This window comes from Clarias gariepinus, chromosome 4 (genome assembly GCF_024256425.1).
Source record: "Clarias gariepinus isolate MV-2021 ecotype Netherlands chromosome 4, CGAR_prim_01v2, whole genome shotgun sequence".
In the NCBI taxonomy this organism is placed as follows: domain Eukaryota; kingdom Metazoa; phylum Chordata; class Actinopteri; order Siluriformes; family Clariidae; genus Clarias; species Clarias gariepinus.
This window is the reverse complement of record NC_071103.1, coordinates 22,277,588-22,298,939: the sequence shown is the minus strand read 5'-3', so window position 1 is coordinate 22,298,939 and position 21,352 is coordinate 22,277,588. Positions and strand designations below refer to the sequence as shown.

At 36.0% G+C, this 21,352-nt stretch overlaps 1 protein-coding gene across 1 annotated transcript in view; it reads left to right on the top strand.

The window, feature by feature from the left end:
- The first annotated feature begins 8,107 nt into the window (after nt 1–8,107).
- ascc3 (activating signal cointegrator 1 complex subunit 3) overlaps nt 8,108–21,352 on the top strand; it is a 174,723-nt gene continuing 161,478 nt past the window's right edge. Inside the window, exons 1-2 of the mRNA XM_053494602.1 lie at nt 8,108–8,223; nt 17,441–17,574. Coding sequence (XP_053350577.1) covers nt 17,485–17,574 — 90 coding nt within the window. The 5' untranslated portion in view covers nt 8,108–8,223; nt 17,441–17,484. The remainder of the gene's footprint in view (nt 8,224–17,440; nt 17,575–21,352) is intronic.

Genomic DNA, 21,352 nt, shown 5'->3' with positions numbered 1-21,352 from the left:
AGCCTACACCCACTAACACCCACAAGTGTTTTTGTCACAAACACTCCAACACCCCAGGAGACGCAGCTTCCAGAATCCTCCAGGTTCGCCCACTCCCCCATTCTCTTTCAGTCACCAGCATTAAAGTTTGGTTGCTTTCTAATTGCACCTGTTGCCAAAACTCTCATTTTAACTCTGTTGGTACCCTTTGGTTTATTTTCCCTTGTCAAATATTTTCCCCTTGCTTTTCCTGGTTTATTCTTGTGCTTTTTTCCCTCTTTTTGTCTCATAGATGTCATTCTCTGTTGACGGTTTTGACTTTTTGCTGTTCTGAATACCCTTTTGCCATCCATGTTGAACTGGTGACCTTTGTTTGAATCAAACATCTTTGGTTTTTATCATCTGGTCCTCTTTAGTATGCGGGACACGCTTGACAGTTTTACTCATATGTGAGCTCCATCTTGATGTGTCGTGATAAATTCTGTAGGAAGGATCCGTGAAGAGGAGGAATCATGGGGGTTAGAGTGATATATCTCATTTTTACTTTTCCAGTTACTGGAGGCTTGACCACACAGGAATAATTATACTCTGGAAAGGGTGAAAGCAGCAACTCACTGTCTGATTCACACTAGATTTATTTTTGGACCAGTTTTAACCTATCCCACGCTGACCTCTGTTCATATGAATTCATCCTGGGATATATGATTTATTCTGACAGGAAAAAAACATGTACAAGCAGTCATGGGTCCAGCCTATGGCTTGTGCCAAATGAACTTTACAAATGAAGTAATTTCCATAGTGGAGTTAGAGTGTTAATGTATACAATGACCATTATCTTAAGGAATCAGTAACAACGATCTTGTTTATGCATTTTCACTTTGAATTCTTATAGGTACACTAATTCTAACCATGAATCGTATTTGATGTAAATGGTCTAAATGCTTTATTTTAAGACCCTCTACTACAAACTGCAAAATAATTTTAGGGCCTTGGAGATGACATTTATTCCTCATAACGACAAAGTCTCCATCATCTGTTATGCGGTGCTTTCTCATTTGTGTCATATGGGTCATATCTTCTGTGCTGAAGGCTAGAGAAATGAGCAGCTTTGTGAGCCAGTGAGTAGAGCCTCTGGTAATCTGTCAGTCTTCCTGTACAATAAACTGACAGTTACGTCATGAAATGAAGACTGTAGCTCAATATTTAATGCAAACCATGTTAAAAACATGTAGCTCGATAGTAATTGCAATTAATTTGTACTAAAATAGTGCTAAATTGTTACTTTTCATATGGGTTGGACCAGATGAATTACTTGGCTATGTGCTGTTACTTTTTGTTTCCACTTTGACATTTAAATTTATAGTCAGTATATCCATTTCGCTGTATAAAATAGTATGTGTAAAAAAAAAAAGGGATTATTTTGGAAGGCAGGAATAAATCACACAAAATGTACCCTTCTGCACACATGCACACACCCCTATTCAGTGCCTTTATGAAAGTTGATGCCCTCAACACTAGATGCCACATTTCAGGGGTGAGTTATTAAGATGCATCCAGTTGTGGCTGCTCCACAGGATAAGGCCTTTTCCACAGAGCACACTCCACAACATGAATAATTAGGATAGGTATCTAGAGCTGCGGAGACAGCAGCATGAGGCATTCTGGAAGAACATTAGCAGGGTGTTCCGACATAAACAAATGACCCCTTTCCCTGCAGCAGTCAGTGAGAGGGGTTTTTATTATTCTGGCTGAGAGCAAGGGATGTTCTATAAAGGACTGTGTGACATTACTCTGTGGTAGACTGTAATATGTGCTCTGTGCATATGAATGTGCAGTATGGTATTCATATGCAGGCATGTACCCAGTGTGTGCATAATAGAAATGTATTATGCTAGAGGGTGTTTTTTGTCTTTTTTCCTTTCTTTCCTTTGTTTGTTTGTTTGTTTAAATTAATTACTGTATAATTGCAATGAATTAAACATAATGTTTCCAAATGCAATATTTCATCAGATACTTTAAATGGGGACATATTTAAACACAATTTCAGGGTTACCAATAACAAATCATTCAATCAGCATTTTGTAAATGTAAGAACATACTTTCCTGAAGACTGGCACTTTTTAAAAGACAAAGATTACAAGTTTTCAACATTTGAAATTGCCTATTTGGAATATTACATACCATTAAACTATCATTTCAGTTGATGGCAGTTTCTACTAGATTTACTCACCCATTTACCCCCGTATTTCCAGAAGCACATCTTGGGCCTACACTTTTCTGGCAATAGAAGAAGTCATTTTAGACATTCTGCTTTGACTGCCTACATTTACAAATGTCAGTATAATAAATGCTTTAGCAAGGGTCATGCACAGAAACTTTATTATTGTGTACCTCACCGAATAGAGCACCGAATAGATAAACCTAAAATAATATCAATGTTATTTTCACATTTAGGCATACATTTGTCACAAATATTTCACCTAAAATTTAAAACAATTTAAAAACATAACCTTTTAACATCAAAAAATAGGTAGTATCAAGCAATGAGTAGTTAATGGTTAATGGTTCTTTTCATGGTCCTTGCATCGACAGGTTGGCATGTCTGATCTTAGTTCAGCGTTTTTTAACCAATGAGCTGCTAATACTATCCTGATCCAGTATTATATCCAGGGTCAGTGGTGGCTAAAATGCTTAAGGCTCTGGATTACTGATCAGAAGGTTGGAGGTTTAAGCCCCAGCAAGACCAAGCTCTACTGTTGAGCCCTTGGGCAAGGAAGGCCCTTAACCCTATCTGTTCCAGGGGTGCAGTATCCTGGGTGACCCAGCACTGACCCCTGGGATATTTGAAAAAATCATTTTACTCTGCTGTACGGAACATGGCAAAGTAACCGAATCTTACCATTATGTGGGTATTAATACCTAAGTGGAATTTAAAAAACAAAGAAACAAACAAAACACATTTGTTTATGTTTCCCTACAAATCTACAGCCCTTATACTTGTTATATTGTAACAGGGTTTTTTTTTTTATATAAAAAAAAACATTTTCATGCATCAAAATTGCATACTGTAGATGTTACAGACATCATTTTTCCACAAGGCCTGCCGATTAGTCTTCCTTGCTCTTTATTCAGTAAAGCTGCTTGCACCTCTTGAGACGTTAACGCAAGGACATGATTGTTTTTTCCATCTACTTTGTCTTTATATCCTCATATGAATACTGGTATTATTCTTTTGCCAAACCTCAGCTAAGCTCATCCATTTTCAAACAAATGAGCGAATAAGTAGAATGTACATGGCACATTTACATGTCATGTCCATCAAACCCCTAACACCCCACACACACACCTCAAGCCCCCTTTTACTGAACCCTATATGATACAGTCAAATAGGAAAGCAGAAAAAGATTTACAGCTCTACCTTACAATTTTACAAATAAATTCCGCAATCCAGTACATCCTTTCTTTTAGGTGTCATGCACCTCCACCTGTAATTTCAGTGTTATTAGAACTTCTTTATTAGAATGATAAAGGAAATGAAGATATTGATCACAGTGCTGCATTTACAAAATGAGACATACACAATGTCTCATTTCGTAAATGCCTTTACAAAAGGTCTGAATAAAGAGATAGAAGAGGAATCATTTAGGGCTGGCTTGATGGCAACCGTGTCAGCAGTTTTCTAAAGGGCCGACGCTATTATCTATGTTCTCAGCTTAAGGGATGCAGAGACCAAAATTGTCATAGTGTACTACAGTAAGTATACATCTACTGTACGGTACGTGGAGAAAATGTAGGTATTCGGTTGATATGGACCGGAGTAGATTTTGTGCAGGTTATACTGTAATACTGGAGGTTGTTTTGTGACTTATGGCCAGTTTGGTAAAAAAGGCTGCTGTCTGAAGCTAAAGAGAGAATTCGCACTGTCTAGCAAAGGAAGGACGACGCCAGGCAACATTTCTCCTGATAGGCAGGAAGTTTGTTGTGTTTTTCTTGCAAGTGTCTAGTGTCTTACCGAGGTAATGACCATCTCCCTCGTGAGAGAGGTCTGGCTCTACCGCGGGCTCTCTGAGACTTATTTTGGCTAACAATATGTCTGCTGCTTCCTTCACTCTCATGCTCCTAGTGTGTGCATGGGGGAATTGTGTGCAGCATGAAGGCTACACACTCTGCGTGCATTATCATCTGAAAATATGCAGCATTGTCTCAAGTTATTATAGAAAATATCATTAGAGACTGATTAATTGTCAGACATTGTCAGTACTCATTATCTGGTAGCGTAATGTAGCACATCATTTATTCATTTATTGTGGCCATAATTTATTCAGCTACCATACAGATGTACTTCATAGATATACAATAAGTCACTGTAGCTCATTTCATGCTTTGCACAAATTGTCGGTGGAAACAGACTGCCAGAGTATCAGTGCTGAGCGAATGTCTACTGTACATGAAAGTGTAACTTGTCCTTTAACCTTCATTTCCGGTCAGTAATTACTGAATAGTTTTTGTTTAATCTATAATCCTCAACCTACTGACACTGACTTGTACTGTATGCATGTATATTATTATTATTATTATTATTATTATTATTATTATTATTATTATTTCATCCTCCCTCACAGAGACTGGCATCTGTTTATTTTGCTGCTATTATGAGACTCTTTCAGCTTTAGGGTCAGATATAATGTATGAAAGTGCATTTACCATCAAAGACACAATGTGTTAATCTGTTTTTAAAGAACAATTGCTATGTTGCATTTGCTATTCTAAACTTTTAAAGGCTTTGCTCTTGATGAACTTTTGCCTACATACTATTATTACTTGTCTAAAAAAAATTTTCAAACGTATACAGGGAACTAATCTACTCTATTACAGAGAAGTTCAACATCATCATAAACGTACACACACACACACACACACACACACACACACACACACACACACACACACACAATACCAATTAGTCTATTCTGCCTGTCTTTGGACATGTGGGAGTGCAAAGAGGAAACCCACCAAGCATGGAGATTCTTTGTTAAATGGAGATTGGTTGTTTATTTTATTTGTTATGTGTTCAATAACAGTATCCTCTCAGTGGAGAGAAGGGACAGTGCATTCAGATTTTCCTGACCCAATGTAAAGTTCATAGTTTGTTGTTTTTGAATGTTATATTTTGCTTAAGTCACCACCATCAATAATGGGATTGGCAAAGTTCAAATTGCATATATATATATATATATATATATATATATATATATATATATATATATATATATATATATATATATATGAGAAAAAAAGTCATTAATCATCACATAGTTGTTTGATAACTTGAAACCTAATGATATCTAAAATCACCCAAACAATTTGTACACTAATTACAATTTCTAATTGTAATTGTAATTAGTGTCTGTGCATAAATAGTCTGTGAGTTTCTCAGCTCATGAGGTGATGCACCGCTGGATACTGCGCCATGGGAAAGACAAAAGAACTGCCAATAGATCTGCGTAATTAGGTAGTTGAACTTTATAAAGCAGGAGAAGGATATAAAAAGATATCTCAACACTTGAAAATGCCAGTCAGTACGGTTCAAAAGAGGTAGACCAGGAAAGATTTCACCCACTACTGCCAGAAGAACTGCTATACAGGCTGCTCTGGGAGAAGAAAATGGTGGTGGTGTTTTAAGGAGCACAATAAGCAGGAACTGGAACACAAATGACCTGCAGGGTTGAGTTGCCAGGAGAAAGCCGTTACTACACCCATGCCACAAAAAGCCCCACTTGCAGTACGCCAGACAGCACCTAGACAAGCCTCATGACTTCTGGAGTAGAGTCACTTGGAATGATGAGAACAAAACTGAACTTTTTTTGGAGAGGAGCCAACAAGGCCTATAGTAAAAAAAAGTACACCATCTGCTGTGCATGGGACGATCTTGGATGTTCCAACATGACGATAATCCAAAGCACTGGCTACAGCAGAAAAAGGTGAAGGTTCAGGAGTGACCATCACAGTCTCCTGACCTCCTCAATATCATTGAGCCACTTCTCAAACATGCAGTTCATGCAAGACAACCAAAGAATTTACAACAACTGAAGGCATTTTGCCCAAAAAAAAATGTGCAGAGAGAATTAAGGAACACATGCACAATAATTACAAAAGATTGTATGTCATCATTGATGCCAAAGGAGGCAATACAAGATATTAAGAACTAAATGTATGCACTTTTGAACAGGGATTATTTCCTCATTTTCTTTATTGTTATGTTTTGTTAGATGGTTGTGTCATATTGATATGCCTTACAAACTTGAGTCCTATAAGTAGTAAAATAAATAAGTTTTATTTTTATTTTGTATGAGCCTTCTCACTCATGTTTTCTTTAAGAAATGGTACAATTATTGCTTATTCTTAAAAGGTATGCAAACTTTTGAGCACAACGGTATATACATATCTATCTATCTATCTATCTATCTATCTATCTATCTATCTATCTATCTATCTATCTATCTATCTAATGTATGATAGGGCATTGGTGGCTCAGTGGTAGGTCTCTTGCCTGCCATGCGGAAGACCTGGGCTTAGTTCCCTCCCAATACCCAAACCCCAACCACTGGATGTAGTGCCGGCCCCAAACCTGGATAAGGATAGGAGAATTGCATCCGGAAGGGCATCCAGTGTAAAACTTGTGCGGATCGGCCGGATATTTTTAAATATTCACATTTTATTGGTTTATAAATGTGCAATGATGGAATAAAGAAATGCATGACAATTTTGTTAAAGGAAGCATTATGCAGTTTTATAATATGCCAAACATTCATATTTAACAAATGTTTTTTTTTTAATCTCTTGAATAGTGAACTTCTTGCTGCAGCAATCATATTGTGAACCTGGTCTGCTCATATAGTGAGTACAATGTTATTTCCTTTTCAACTAGGTTAGTGCAAATGGCTAGCACATGCTTCGACAAAATGTCAGTCTTTTGTTTTAACACACCCAGCGTGAATGACTGCAGTTGCTATTGTCATTGATTAGAGGTGCCGTTACAGCAAGGTAGTTATGGTTACATACTGATTTCCATTGGTCTCCAATACGTGCAATAAAAGTAGCTCCTGTCGAACTGCTTCACTTTCATAGCCTTTTCAAGTGTCTTTAATGTATTCTTGTAAAAATAGTTCCCCCTTGAAGCGAGCTTTAGCACACATCTTTGGTTTTATCCAAACTTCTATCTAGAAGCTTTTTTTTTTTTAATATAGTGAAATTAGCTGTTTAGCACATTTGGTGATGTTTCCTCAGTCATCTTATCATATATGGTAAAAATGACATTATCTCACGCAGCCAGGTAATAGGAAGACATTAGGGTCAAACTTGGTCATATGATTAATCTGAATAAAAAATAATAATAAGGTGTTAAAATTGATAGATTAATCACATGCGTTAACAGATTAATATTGACAGCCCTGTGTATGTGTATGTATTGTATATCCATTTTAATATTTATTTATTTTGTATTATTATTATTATTATTATTATTATTATTATTATATTGTTAAATACTGTATACACTGATGTTTTTGGGGAGTGGTAGGAACCCTCAAAAAACCCAAGAGGACATCCACATACGTAGGCACAGAAAAAAAACATGAAATCTATTCTTATATCTTACAGTATATCCCTTACAGCTCAAAGCTCAGGATTAGACTCAGGACCCTGTAGCTGTGGGTGTGCAGTCTAATTTAATCCAAACAAATCTAATCCAATTGAACCTAATCAACATAGTCATTACTTTATTAAAGTTGATTTGATTATTTATCAGTTAGTTTGTTCCCTAATTCTTATTGAAGATTATTATTATTATTATTATTATTACTGCTAGGCTCCTACTATTATCTCACCAAAAAACAAACAAAAAAAAAAACGCCTGCCTGTTTCCAAAACTTTTTTCATTCTTTCTTCCTTTCATTTTTTAAAATTCCGACACTTCTGGATTCTGCCAGAAGTCCCACCTCTGGCGCACTATTTACTTTACATTTCCGCATACGTTGTCTAACTGGATAATGTAGTCGATAAAACCGAAACTGCCTGTTTCTACTAACGCAACCGGGAATCCTGTAATACTACAATACCCATAACACCTTGCGGCTCATGCGGTCTCTGAGCGCACGCACTATCTGCCTAGCTGAGTCGCCGGCTGAAAGTGACTGACTGCACATTGGAGAGTGACCGAGCTGCTAACTGACGTCTGGGTGACCGGTATATATTTGAGTTTTAATGTATTTTAAACTTGAGCTGCTGGTTCAAATATCATTCTAGTAAAGGATAATTTTAAGACGGCAGGGAAACCCGGTAGTGTTTATATGCTTAGCTAGTAGCCCTGGCTAACAACTACCTGTGTGAGAATCAGCAATATGTAGACATAAGTTATGAAAGTATAAAAAAAGATATAGGTCTTTTTTTTTTATAACATCAGTGAGCCAGCTGTAATGATCTGCCATATGCCATGTTTTAAGTAACTTGTTATTAAGAAGGCTAAAGAGGCGTTTATTAGCAGCCTGGTGGACTTTGATGCCGGTGTGTTGTCTGATCTAACAGCTGGGTAGAAGGGGGACTACAGCTGCCTGTAGGGTGATCTAGAGGTTGTCTTAACCCTGTAAGCCAGAAGAAAGTGTGTGTGGATGGATGGATGGATGGATGGATGGATGCATCTATGTTTGTGTGTGTGAGCATGTCAGCTTCATGAGCTAGTTTCCAACAATCTTAAGGGAGTTTTCAGAGGTGTTGAGTACTTGTTGGCTGCTTTTCTTTCACTCTCTGGTTCAACTCATCTTAAACCATCTCAATTGGATTTAGTTCAGGTGATTGTGGAGGCCAGGTCATCTAATGCAGAACTCCCTCTATTTCCTTTTTTATAATAGCTTAGGAATAGGTCTTACATAACCTGAATATGTGTTTGGGCTCATTGTCAGCTTGTTGGAAAATATAAATTATAGTCCTACAGAATGCAAACTAGAAGGGATGGCATGTTGCTGCAAAATAGTGTGATAGCCGTGCTGGTTAAGTGTTCCCCCTGTTTTGATTAAGTCAGCAACGGTGTCATAAGCAAAGCTCCCCAAACACCACTGCACCTTCTCCTCCGTGTTTCACGGAGGGGGAACCACATATTCAGAGTTATCTTGAATCTCTCTGTGTCTAACAAAGACATGAAGGTTCACCAAAAATTTCAAATTTGGACTCTTCAGGTCAAGGGAAAGTTTTACAATGATGTAATGCTGATTTATTATGTTTGATGGCCCAAGCAAGTCTCTTCTGCTTGTTGTTCTTCTGAAGTATTTCCTTTCTCACAATTCGATCATCAAGACCTGACTCTTGCACTCTCCACTGAACAGTGGATGTTAAAGTATGTCTGCTCTGTATGAAAAGACAAGAAATGTCACAGATTAACACTTGACGAAGCACACCTGTGAATTAAAAACCATTCTAGCTAAAAAAAAAAAAAGAGCTAAATGTAGCTACTTTGGACAATCTAAAACATATTCTAGGTTATTTAACAGATTTTCATTTACTACATTATTGTGTTTTTTATAGTTTGTATGTCTACAGTACTAATGTACAATATTGGGGGGGCGATCTCTATGTATAGACTATATTGCCAACAGCTCTCACTCACCCATCCAAATCATTGAATTCAGGTGTTCCAAGCACGTCCATGGTTACAGCTGTATAAAATCAAGGATCTAGGCATGCAGACCGCTTCTACAAACATTTGTGAAAGAGTAGGTTGCTCTCAGGAACTCAGTAAATTCCAGCGATGTACCATAATAGGATTGCACCAGTACAATAAGTCTAGTCGTGAAATTTCCTTGCTACTAAATATTCCCCAGTCAACTGTTAGTGGTATTATAAAAAAAAGTGGAATTGATTGGGATGACAGCAATTCAGCCACAAACTCAGCGGTTGCTGAGACACATAATGCACAGAGGTCGCCAACTTTGTGCACCAACTTCAGAGGTAATAACTACAGACCTCAAAACTTCATGTGCCCTTCAGAGTTCCTCAAGAACAGTGCCTAGAGAGCTTCATAGAATGGGTTTCCATGGCCAAACAGCTGCATCCAAGCCTTACATCACCAAGTGCAATGCAAAGCATTGAATGCAGTGGTGTAAAGCGTGCCATCACTAGAGCCACTCTAGAGCAGGGGAGACATGTTCTCTGGAGTGACAAATCATGCTTATTTGTCTGGCAATCTGATGGATAAGTTTAGGTTTCGTGGTTGCCAGGAGATTGCATCTATAATCTGTATTTTATGGTGTTCTAGTTTTCTACTACTTTTCTCAGAAGATATAACAGAATATCTGATTGCATTGTGCCAATTGTAACGTTTGGTTGAGGGGGATTATGAAGTTGGGCTCTGCCCCTTAGTTGCAGTGAAAGAAACTCTTAATGCTTCAGCATATACAGTCATTTTGGACAATTTCATGCTTCTTACTTTGTGGGAACAGTTTTGGGATGACCCCTTCCTGGTACAACATGACTGCGCACCAGTGCACAAAGCAAGGTCTATAAAGACATGCATGAGTGAGTTTGGTGTGGAAGAACTTGACTGGCCTTAAACAGAGTTCTGACCTCAATCCAGTTAGAGTGGAGACTCAATTAAAAGCTCAATTCGAGCGGAGACAGTGAGCCATGTCTTTTCATCCAACATCAGTGTCTGACCTCATAAATGCTCTTCTGGGAGACTGGTAAAAAACTTTCCATAAACACACTCCTAAACCTTATGCCTTCTTAGAATAGATGAAGCTGTTATAGCTGCAATGGGTGAGCTAACATCATATTAAACCCTATAGATTTGGATATGGATTAAGAATTGGATATTAATCAAGTTCATATACATGTGAAGGCAGGCGAGCGAACACTTTTGGCAATGTTTATTTGTATGTATATATAGTATATATATATATATATATATATATATATATATTTTTTTTTTTTATTTTAGCCAAGTGTTTAGAACACTTTGCATGACAGAAAAGCAAATCACCTCCCCTAATTCCATCAGCTCCCCTGAATCCTCATCATCTTCTTCCTGCAACATATGGCTTCTGGACACTTCTGTCTGTAAAGTAATGTTGATGGATGATGTCTGATAGATGACGTCTGTAGTGATGTAGGATATGGGCCCCATAATAGGATTTGCTTCTCTGACAAGTCATCTATATTTTATGGTGTTCTAGTTTTCTACTACTTTTCTCTGAAGATATAACAGAATATTAACCAACCCAATATATTATCCAGGTTATTTCCACCGGTACATTTACAGGACTAATAATATATTATTAAGGAGAATCTTTTCATAAACTTTCTCACATTTACAGTTTGCTGTTTGATATTGGTCTTATACGCTGCAGAAAAAAGTGACACTGGCACAAAGAACAGTGACCACCCTTGACCCTCGCTCTGGCCGTGTTGTGTAGTAACAATAACTTTTTTCTTTTTTTTTGGGGAGTTGGTGAAGTAAAATTTAAGTTATCAGTATAAAAGTCTTATTGTAAGAAGTCAATAATAAATACCTGATGTCCCAAAGATTAGCTATGCATAAGGGAAATTAACACTGAATTCTTGGGTTATATTATACATGTACAGTACAGTACCATTTGAAAGTTCAAACACGCCTTCTAATTCTATGGTGTTTCTTCCTTTTTTTCTTTTACATTGCAGAACAATATTAAAATAACAACACATATGGCTTTATGTAATTCAGTGCATAAATAAATTATGCACTCCATTATTTTAAGAGATAAAGGTCAGTCCATCCATAAAACTGCAAGAACTCGCAAGATTTTCGAATGCACGTGCAAATGCAAAAAAATGAAATTGACTCTCAAGGGGAAGATCCAAGAAAAGCAAGAGCAAGACGTACCTCTGCCGCATAGGAGAAGTTGTAAAAATTCCTAGCCCCAGAAATCAGGAGTTAATAAAGCCTTAGATTAGAGCCTACATGAAAGCTTCACAGATTTCAAATAGCAACCACCTTTTAACATCAGCTGTTCAGAGGGAATTATTTCACATTTCTTTAATGTAGAAAATAATCAATATGAAAACAGACCACTGAATTAGAAGGTATATCCAAACTGTCGACTTGTATTGTATGTTATGATCGTCAGATCTAAGCCCCCTTGATTTTGTATCTGTGGGGTTATGTTAAACCCAGGGTGTACCGGGGGGAAAAATATTGTATTGAAGTGCAGTTACAGTACAGGCATAACAGCCGAAGTGTTAGCACGAGTTCATCATGAGTTGTATGGAGACTTTTGGGATACAGTGGTAATGGTGTCTCGGACACATTGTTTAGGATGCTGGCTTACTGATTACTGAAGGTCAGGGGTCCAAGCCCCAGCACAGCTAAGCTGCCACTGTTTGTCCCATCTGCTCCATCTGACCCTGCACTCTGACCTCAACTTTGCAACTGGGATAGAAAGAGAAAAGAAATCACTGTGCTGTAAAGTACAAGTGACGAATAATCGTATCACTAATTCGAACAGATGTGATACCTATGCTTCCTCGACCTCACCCTGAAAAATAATGCTCGAGGGAAATTCTGATTGTTCAAAGAAGAAAAAATCTTGTTTTGGAGGATGACGGCCCACTACAGTCTGTTACTAAACTTCCTGTGAAGTTCCACTGACATTTAGTGTCATGTCTGCTGTCTGGACAGCTGCCTGAGGCTTACAATATTTGTTTAGCCTTGTGTTTGTAGAAAGGAGACTATGGATGAGAATCACCAGGGGATCAGCTGATACAATATTATTAGAATACCCAGGTGCCAATTTGAGTCGTATTGCGATATTGTAATTGTCATGATTTAACTGCCACTACCACACAGGGTGCTGTGCTACTTGCCAATGCATGTATAGTTTAGTGCGTGCTACCTCTAGGATTATAGCTGAATGATGATTTTTTTTTTGTTGCCATTTACATACATAACTTATACGTACATAATCAAACATTTCCCTTAAAAAAAAAATTCTGAAATGTGTGACTGCATTGTTTTTTTTTTTCCCTCCCTTTCTGTTGCATACTATACACTGCTAATAACATTGATTTAAACGAGGTAGCTTTAGATATATTAGTTTGAAGTCAGGATTATATGTAAACTAGATTGTCCTGGTTTTGTACATATAAGTGATTTCCAAACACTAACTAGATAACAAATATCAGGTTCCTGGAAAAGAAATTTGGCTCAGTTTGGATATTTAAGGAACCTGATAAAGATTTTCCACTTAAAGATAAAAGTATACATGCATCCATAAAAGAGTTTAATTTGATTGCTCTGGAGCATTTTAGCAATGTTTTAAAAAATTTAACTTAATGGAGAGGAAAAAACGATTAGTAACAAAATAGACTTGAGTTACAATATGAGTAACAAAAAAAGCAGAAAATCTCATTAAGCCAAATTAATAGAGATTGGAAAAAAAGATCAATTCAGGTAGGTGTTATGTATTTTGTTTGTGTGTGGCACTTTAAGTTCACGCATGTTTGCATTCAAAGTGTTAAAAAGTTGTTTCTCAATAATCCATCAGGTGGTGGGCTCTAAACTATTCACACAGCACGGCATTCTGTGCAGTAGTAGCAAATTATTTGCTAAGGTTTAAAATTCCAACAAAACTTAAAAAAAAAAAAAAAAAAACTTGTGAACCCTGCTAAGCTGTTCTTCCAATCCAACAAACAAGTCTTTTCTTGTCGTAACATACAGTACATGCTTTATGCCTGCAGAAGATCACTAAGAAACAGGGCTCCATAAAACAACTGAAAACGAGAGGTGTTACAGGAAGCTGGTGGTCAAATGTTTCAGGATGATTTGCATATTAATGCATTCCGCAGTCGCTTACAAGCAGTCATTTGTTAATCTGCTGAGCTGTAGTGTGCCAAGTTACGATCTTATATGATCATTTTCCAGATAAACTGGTTCAATGAAGTTGTGTTTAAACCTGACAGATATTTGTGTTTAGCTACAAGTATCAGTACCGTGTCGACTTGAGACCCTGTTCCTCGCTGCTGTTGTGTGGTGTGCGTGTTTCTCCATAATTCCCCATGCTTGTTTTGCTGTCAGGTGACTGTGCAATTTGGATATGATTGCTTTCGTCTTAATTATTTCATCTCGCTTAAAAAAAAAAGAAAAGCTGTTGCCAGTTTATTTATTTATTTTTTTTAAGCTGATGCTGCTAATCAACTTCATGTATCTCAGCTGTGTCTCGAAGCATAACTTTTCTATATAACGTCTGCTTCGTTTTATCCCCCAGAGTTTTAGGTTAAATTAGTGAAAGTGTGTTAGGCCAAACCCTGTACTAAATTCCAGCCTACTTTCTTTTTCTGTAAGAGGAATCATTCGGCATGTTGAAGCTCCTCAGGCAAAGCCAATTAGTCAAATCTGTTCCTTCCCAAACACATTCACTCGGAGTAAGTACATTCTTTACTCATCCAGTTTGCTCATCCAGGCAGACTCTATCCTGACTGATTAAAAAGGCGTTTCTGAAGTGCAGCTTTCTAATAGCTTTTTTGTGGACTCTTTCAAAGTTATTACTCAGAATGGGTTTCCCTTTATGTCTCGTTCCCTCTGACGCACACCGAGATGTGTTAATCTGCTAAAATTCCTAAACGCAGCGGTAAAATCTCAAACCAGTCATCTAATGAACTATTAAATGATTTCTGTGATTAAAGAGCAGACTGAAGTCATGGTATTTGTTGGAGTGCAGTGCAGACGGTTTTTGTATTTGAAGATTTTCTTTTGTGAATTTCTAGTAATTATACAAATTAGAGTTGTTTGGAAGATATGATACTTTAACGTCTTAATGAGATTTTCTGATTTTTTGTTACTCATATTGTAACTCAAGTCTATTTTGTTACTAATCGTTTTTTTCCTCTCCATTAAGTAAAAATTTTTTTTACACATTAAATTACAATATTGTTTCTCAGAATGTGGTGCTGTAGGAAGAGAAAATGGTCTGTAGGATAATACAGATAAATACAGAAGAAATTTACAGGAGAAAATTGATTGAGTTATGAATCGCGATTCTTTTATGTGGTGATTCTTTTATCCAAAATCAATAAAAAGTTATTATAACTTTTTTTTTTTTACATTTATAAGGGGTATGCATGGGTCGATCAACCCGTGACCCAAATTAGTTGGTTAACAGCTTGCACAGCCATGACTGATCAGCCTCGGATATAACTGGTTCTGTGCCGAATGCAAGACCTTCTGAGTGGTGCAACAGAAAGGCATTTTAATGCTGTTACAGCATCAAGGTGCACGTGGTGAAAAACCTCCAATCCAGTTTTTTTTTTTCATTACCCCTCACTCATTCACTCATTTCCTACATTTACACCAGTCTCCAAAAAACAGGCATGTAAATTACCACCACTTTGCTCATGTCAAATAAAATGCTTCGTGCATTATTCAAATCAGCCTCCTCCATGTAAATAGCGGAGTTGGAATCTCTAATCAGACTTATTTCAATCAGATTGAAGGAATCTTGTCCATTTAAACATAGCCTGTGATAAAGCCCAATGGGTTTAGGTGAGGTTAAATTTTAGCTCTTTTCTTGCTAAATTGATGTGGCATTTGTTTGTTCTCTAACTTGGAGGGAAGCTCATAACAACAGTCAGTTGATTTGTCCTTAAGGTGTGATGTGTATCGTTGCCCAGCTGGGAAGCTGTTTTAACTAAAGAGATAACAATATCAAGTGGTGAGTGGGTAGCTACTTTGATTTGGTGTGTGTTTTTATTTTTTTGGTTTTGTTTTCCCTTTATAGTTGTTATATTGCCATTAGTGCAATATGTGAAGAATTAACATAATCTGGGGTTGCCAGATTGACAAAATTTCTATTAAGATGTGCTGAAAATGAGCTTAATTTGATATCCGGATCTTGAATGTGTTTCTTTCACTTTTCCCCCTTATTTTTTCCTCTAATCAGTAAAAGAGATACAGATTTTGGTATGTATAGTACGTGCACGATGCAGTAAGTTTGGTGTTTAACTTGGCTCAAAACTCAGTAGAGGACGTTTTATTGTACTCAGTAGAGTAAGTCGTTTAAAAGTAAATTACGTCAGCATGGCTAGCTTGCCAGCATGCACACATACATAGTCTTTCTTTCCAAGTTGAGATTATTTAGTTTTGTTTATTTTGAAAGCGTGGATGAAGAGCTGCCAGTCCTGTGAGCATTTTTATGTAAATTTGCAAAACGTCTAACCTAACTGTTCAACAGCATTAATAATGTGTGGCATTGTTCCATATGCAGTTGTCCTTATTTTTCGTCATGGATGGATTTCTTTCAGCTTTATCATTTTTTTGTACACAGCAATGTTATCAAGGAAAGCACTTTAAGGCCATTTACAGTAGATTAATAGTAATTAATATAGTAGATTAGTAATTTCATTACAAAGCTTAAAAAACAACCCATTTATCTTTATTAACTTGTATTAGACACATTTTCATTCCCCAGTACTGAAATAGCCCAATGGGTACAGTTACCCAAATCTGGCATCAGCACAGAACATTGTCTTTACATTCACAGCTTTACAATGTAATTGTGTGCATGCCCATTCATAAATGTTACATGCAGTACAGACTTGTTCTGGTTTAAAAGTGATCCATAAAAGTTACTAGGGTCGACCTGGTATGATTTCCGGGTCATTTTTTATGGGTTGAGTGCATCCCGACATGAAGCCAACCCCTAAAATTTCAATAAAATTTATGGAAAGGGGTGCAAGTCTGAAAGGTGCTTTGTAGTCAGAGTAAGAGCTAAGTGGCTGACTCTAGTTTAATGCTGAGCTTTTTTGAAAGACAGAAGATTTGTCCTTTTAACTGATACTCTGATATTAAATGTTAGTTACATCATTTTGCACATTTTACTGTAGCTTTGAGGATTTTCTTTTTTTAGTCTGTGAATATTCAAGATATTTCACATTTTTTTGTTACTGCTCTACAGTAGATGCGGTCAGCTTGCAGAGCAACTCTGTTTTGTTGAGTTTCCCCACACTAATGGAAGATCTCAGTAACCTTTAAACATTTACCTACACTCCACTTTAGTTTCTATACTTAGAGTGTCCAATTATCCACTATTTCACTATGTCGTAATAGTTTGTTGGATGTGGGAGGTAAAGACAAAAAATGCTCTTGAGAATGAAATAACTAGTTTTTCCTAAATAATTTGTACATTAATAAAGTGAAATTGATTATAGTTATACATCAGGCATGTTTTTGTGACTTATAAAACAATGAATGTAAAGGCTATTAGGTCTTTTACTTGGTAGTGTGGGTAAAATCATGGGACTCCTAGTTTCTGATATTAATATGGGTATACACAGCTCTCTCTCTTTAATTACATGTAATACAGGATGGAACAGAATCAGATGTATCTCATGAGTGCAGATGAATCCTGATCTGTAAAGCACATGTTAATTTTTGTCCTAACAGGCACTTTAACTGCATCTTCCGATGGTTGACTGAGCGACAGGACTATGGCTCCCCCTCGACTTACCGGTGCATTGCGCTCTTTCTCCACGGTTAGCAAGCAGGACGACCACTCATTTGAGACGTATGATTTAAAGGCAAGGCACAACTTATTTTCAGAACAAATGTTTCCGTTTTATTTGCATTTTCTGATTATGCTATCTAAGACGGCATAATTGTGTCAATTGTATTTTTCATGTTATACTGTCTCTGTTTTAGCTGATTGTGATCAAGGTTAAAAAATGTGTGTTTGTGTTTTTTTTTTTTTTTTTTTAAATTGATTTTTCTCATTTATTTTTAACCTCCCAACACAGAGCATCTCAAAGTTAAATCAAAATAATTATAATAATAATAATAAATCTATTTAAATAAAAGTTTTTTTCTGTACATTGGTCAGAACTTGCTCTTTCAATGATATCTTTACATTTCATACATCAGAGGACCCGATACCAGTCTCAGAAAAAATGTGTCTGTCTGTAGGTCTGTCCAGCCAATTTTGCATGTGCCAGATGTAATAATCTGTTTTAAACAGGTGTGTATTTGTCTGACGATGAAAGTAGTTTAGTAACTAGTGTAAACAAGGCACAAAATACTTAACCTTACAAAATTTTGTTTCCTTGTATTAGTAAGTTAGGCAGAGAGTTCTGCTGTACACAAAGACAGACATGTACATGTGCTTTAACCTAAATTATTAATATCACTGTTTACATTAAAGCTGATCAGTTAATTTTATTGATAGCTTTAACCTTATAACTCCTTCTAAAAACTCAATGTGTACTAACGTTAGTAGTGATAAGAAATTGTAAGAGATAAGAGTGGGCCACCAAAGTCTTAAATATATTCATATTACCCTTCAGACTGTATGTTAAGTGCTGCAGTTGAGCTATGCCTTTTACCAGTTCTTTAAAAAGGTCAAATGTCTTGGCATGTTGTTTATTCCCATTTATCTAAGTACACATCTTTTCTGTGTAGGAAATTAATCCTAACCTTTAGTAGATGGTGCTTAATTTACCATTAACTAAGTAAGTCTGTACTTAGAGGTGAAAGGTACTTCACTGGGTTCTTGTCATATGTCACCTTTAATACTTTCTCAGAGAAAATATGAACCAACTTTGAGAACCCTGTTTTAGCCCAGAGAAATACTTTGCTCTAACTAATGTAATTTGCATGCATTTTGCGGAAGTATAAAAACATTACCTTTTGCGTTTATTACCAGTTGGTGCATCATCACCACCCACTGGACTGGAGTGTAGAAACAAACAACACAGGTTACAAGGCATTTCAAAGTTAAAAACATTTTTAGTAGTTTTTATAGAAATAAATCAAACAATAGCAATTGATGCTATTACACAGAATTAAAAATTATAATGCCCAAAAAATTTGATTTCCAAATTGAAAGTCTTTCTATGATTCACAGCTCTAGTTCATACACAGTTTGTTTGATATTTTGATAAAAAACATTTCTATTAAAAGCCACTGAATTCCCAAATCCCCTATTAAGAAGAAAAGATGGTAATAACCATGTTGAATGGTTGGATTCTTCTGTTATTGGTAATAGACAACATGTTTGTATAAAGCTTAGACCTTCATCAAAGCAAAAAGCCAAGAAGCATTACTTTTCTCTCTAAGGAGAGGGGTATGGATTTGCTCCATCTGTCCTAATTTGTCTAAGAAAGCACAGTACAGAAATAAATTGTGGTTCATATTGTATGATATCCTGTCAGAGCAGCTTTAAACTACAGAAGTCATCATTTAGGATTGAATGTCGCATTATTTTTAGATCGTGTGTGTAAGAAGTCCAATCAGGTAATTACAAAATGCTAGTGTGTAATACAAAGTTAATTAGAAATAATAGTATGAAATGGAAAATTAGATAATTGTGAAATCCTAGAATGAATTTCTAAATTAAACTGGAAATGATTACAAAATTCTACTAAACATCACATCACGAAATTGGATAATAAAATATTTGTATGTAATAAGAGACAAAATACGGATATACTGTAAAACTAAAATGAGAGAATTACAATTTCTAGTATGTAAAACAATAAGATTTTTACACAGTACAATTTAAAATATTAAATAGAAATTACAAAGTACTCTCATGAAAGATAAAGTGAGCTAATTGCAAAATGCTAATATGTAGAAAAAAATTAAGCTGGTAATTTTTAAAAGGCTAATTTTATACAAATTTTTATAGTTGGATAATACGAGGATGTAATACAAGACTTGTGAAATACTACTATGTAATACCAAATAAAATTTCAAAGTACTACTATGTAATATAAAATTATGCTAGTAACAATTGCTAAATAATGATGTAATACAAAATTGGATACGTAATATTACAATGTAATACAAAATGAAATAATTGCAAAATATAAATAAAATATTACACTCTAATTGTGAAATATTGGCATGTAAAGTAGTGATGGGTAATAAAGCATGTAGCACTTATAAAATATATATTAATATGCTAGTTATAAATTTATTTGAAGATTTTTTTTAAATATATATTAAAGTCTGACATGTAACGCAAAATTAAGGCAGTTATAAAGACCAAATTCTAGTGTTAAATACAGATTTTAAGTGCTGTGCATAAAAAGCTGTACAATTACAAAAATTGTAAGAATTCTGTAATAAAGAAGGAAATAATTGTAAGATTCTAGTTGGTAATAGTTACACAATTGTGAAATTTGTTTTTAATACAAAAAGAAGCTAGTAGCAATTACTCAGTATCATAAAACTATAAGTAAAGGATGTTTGATATAAGATGAGATCATTATAAAATGCTTGTGTAAAATAATGAGAATAATGCTAGTATTTAAATCCAGTAACAATTATGAAATAGACATATAAAAAAAACAAAATTAGATGGTTTTGAAATACTAGCATGTAATCCAAAATGAGACTGATACCTTCACTATATCAACAGATTTTTAGCTTTAACCTTTTAACTATTTCTACAACCTTAACAATAGGGAAAAGGGATACCATTGGAAATCCGAGTTCTGACCAATGTACAGACAAAATCTTTCTATATAAGCAAAATGTTTGGACACACGTTTGGATTTATTTCTCAACATTATAGAACATTGTTAGTCTTTCGCCTGCTCCCGGCAAGGGGTCGCCACAGCGGATCATCTGGTTCGCACATACAAGCTTGGCACAGGTTTTACGCCAGATGCCTTTCCTGACGCAACCCTCCAAATTTATCCAGGCTTGGGACCGGCACTGCATCCAGTTGCCGGTCCCAGTTTGGGCGCTGGCTGGGAATCGAACCCGGGCCTTCTGCATGGCAGGTGGGAAAACCTACACTGAGCCACTAATGCCTTTTTTCAACGTTATAGAACAATACTAGAAATTTCAAAGCTATAAAATATCACGTATAGAATTGGGTCATTAAGTAACGACAGTGAGTTGATATTTTAAGACACGAAGGTCAGCTGTTCTGGAACAGTTCTCACAAGAACAGTACTGTCAAGTGCATTTGCAAAACCCATCAAGCACTATGATTAAACTGTCTCACATGAAGACCTTCCCAGGAAAGCAAGACCAAAACTTGCCTCTGCTGCAGAGTTAAGTAAAGTTCATTTAGAGTTAGCAGCCTCAAAAATCATTAATTACCAGCATATCAGTTGCTCAAATGAGATTATTCCATATGTTGGATGTATTGAGTGAAATAAAAATCAGGAAAGACCATTGAATTAGAAGGTGTGTCCAAACTTTTGACACACCTATGCTGTGTCCTTCATTTGTTTCTGTTTTCCTGAGAAATTAATAGAATAATAAACGTGAATGTCCTAAATTTAAAACTAACCTTTACGTCAAAATGTGTCCTCTAGTGAGTAGACTGATGGAAGACAGTTTCTCCTA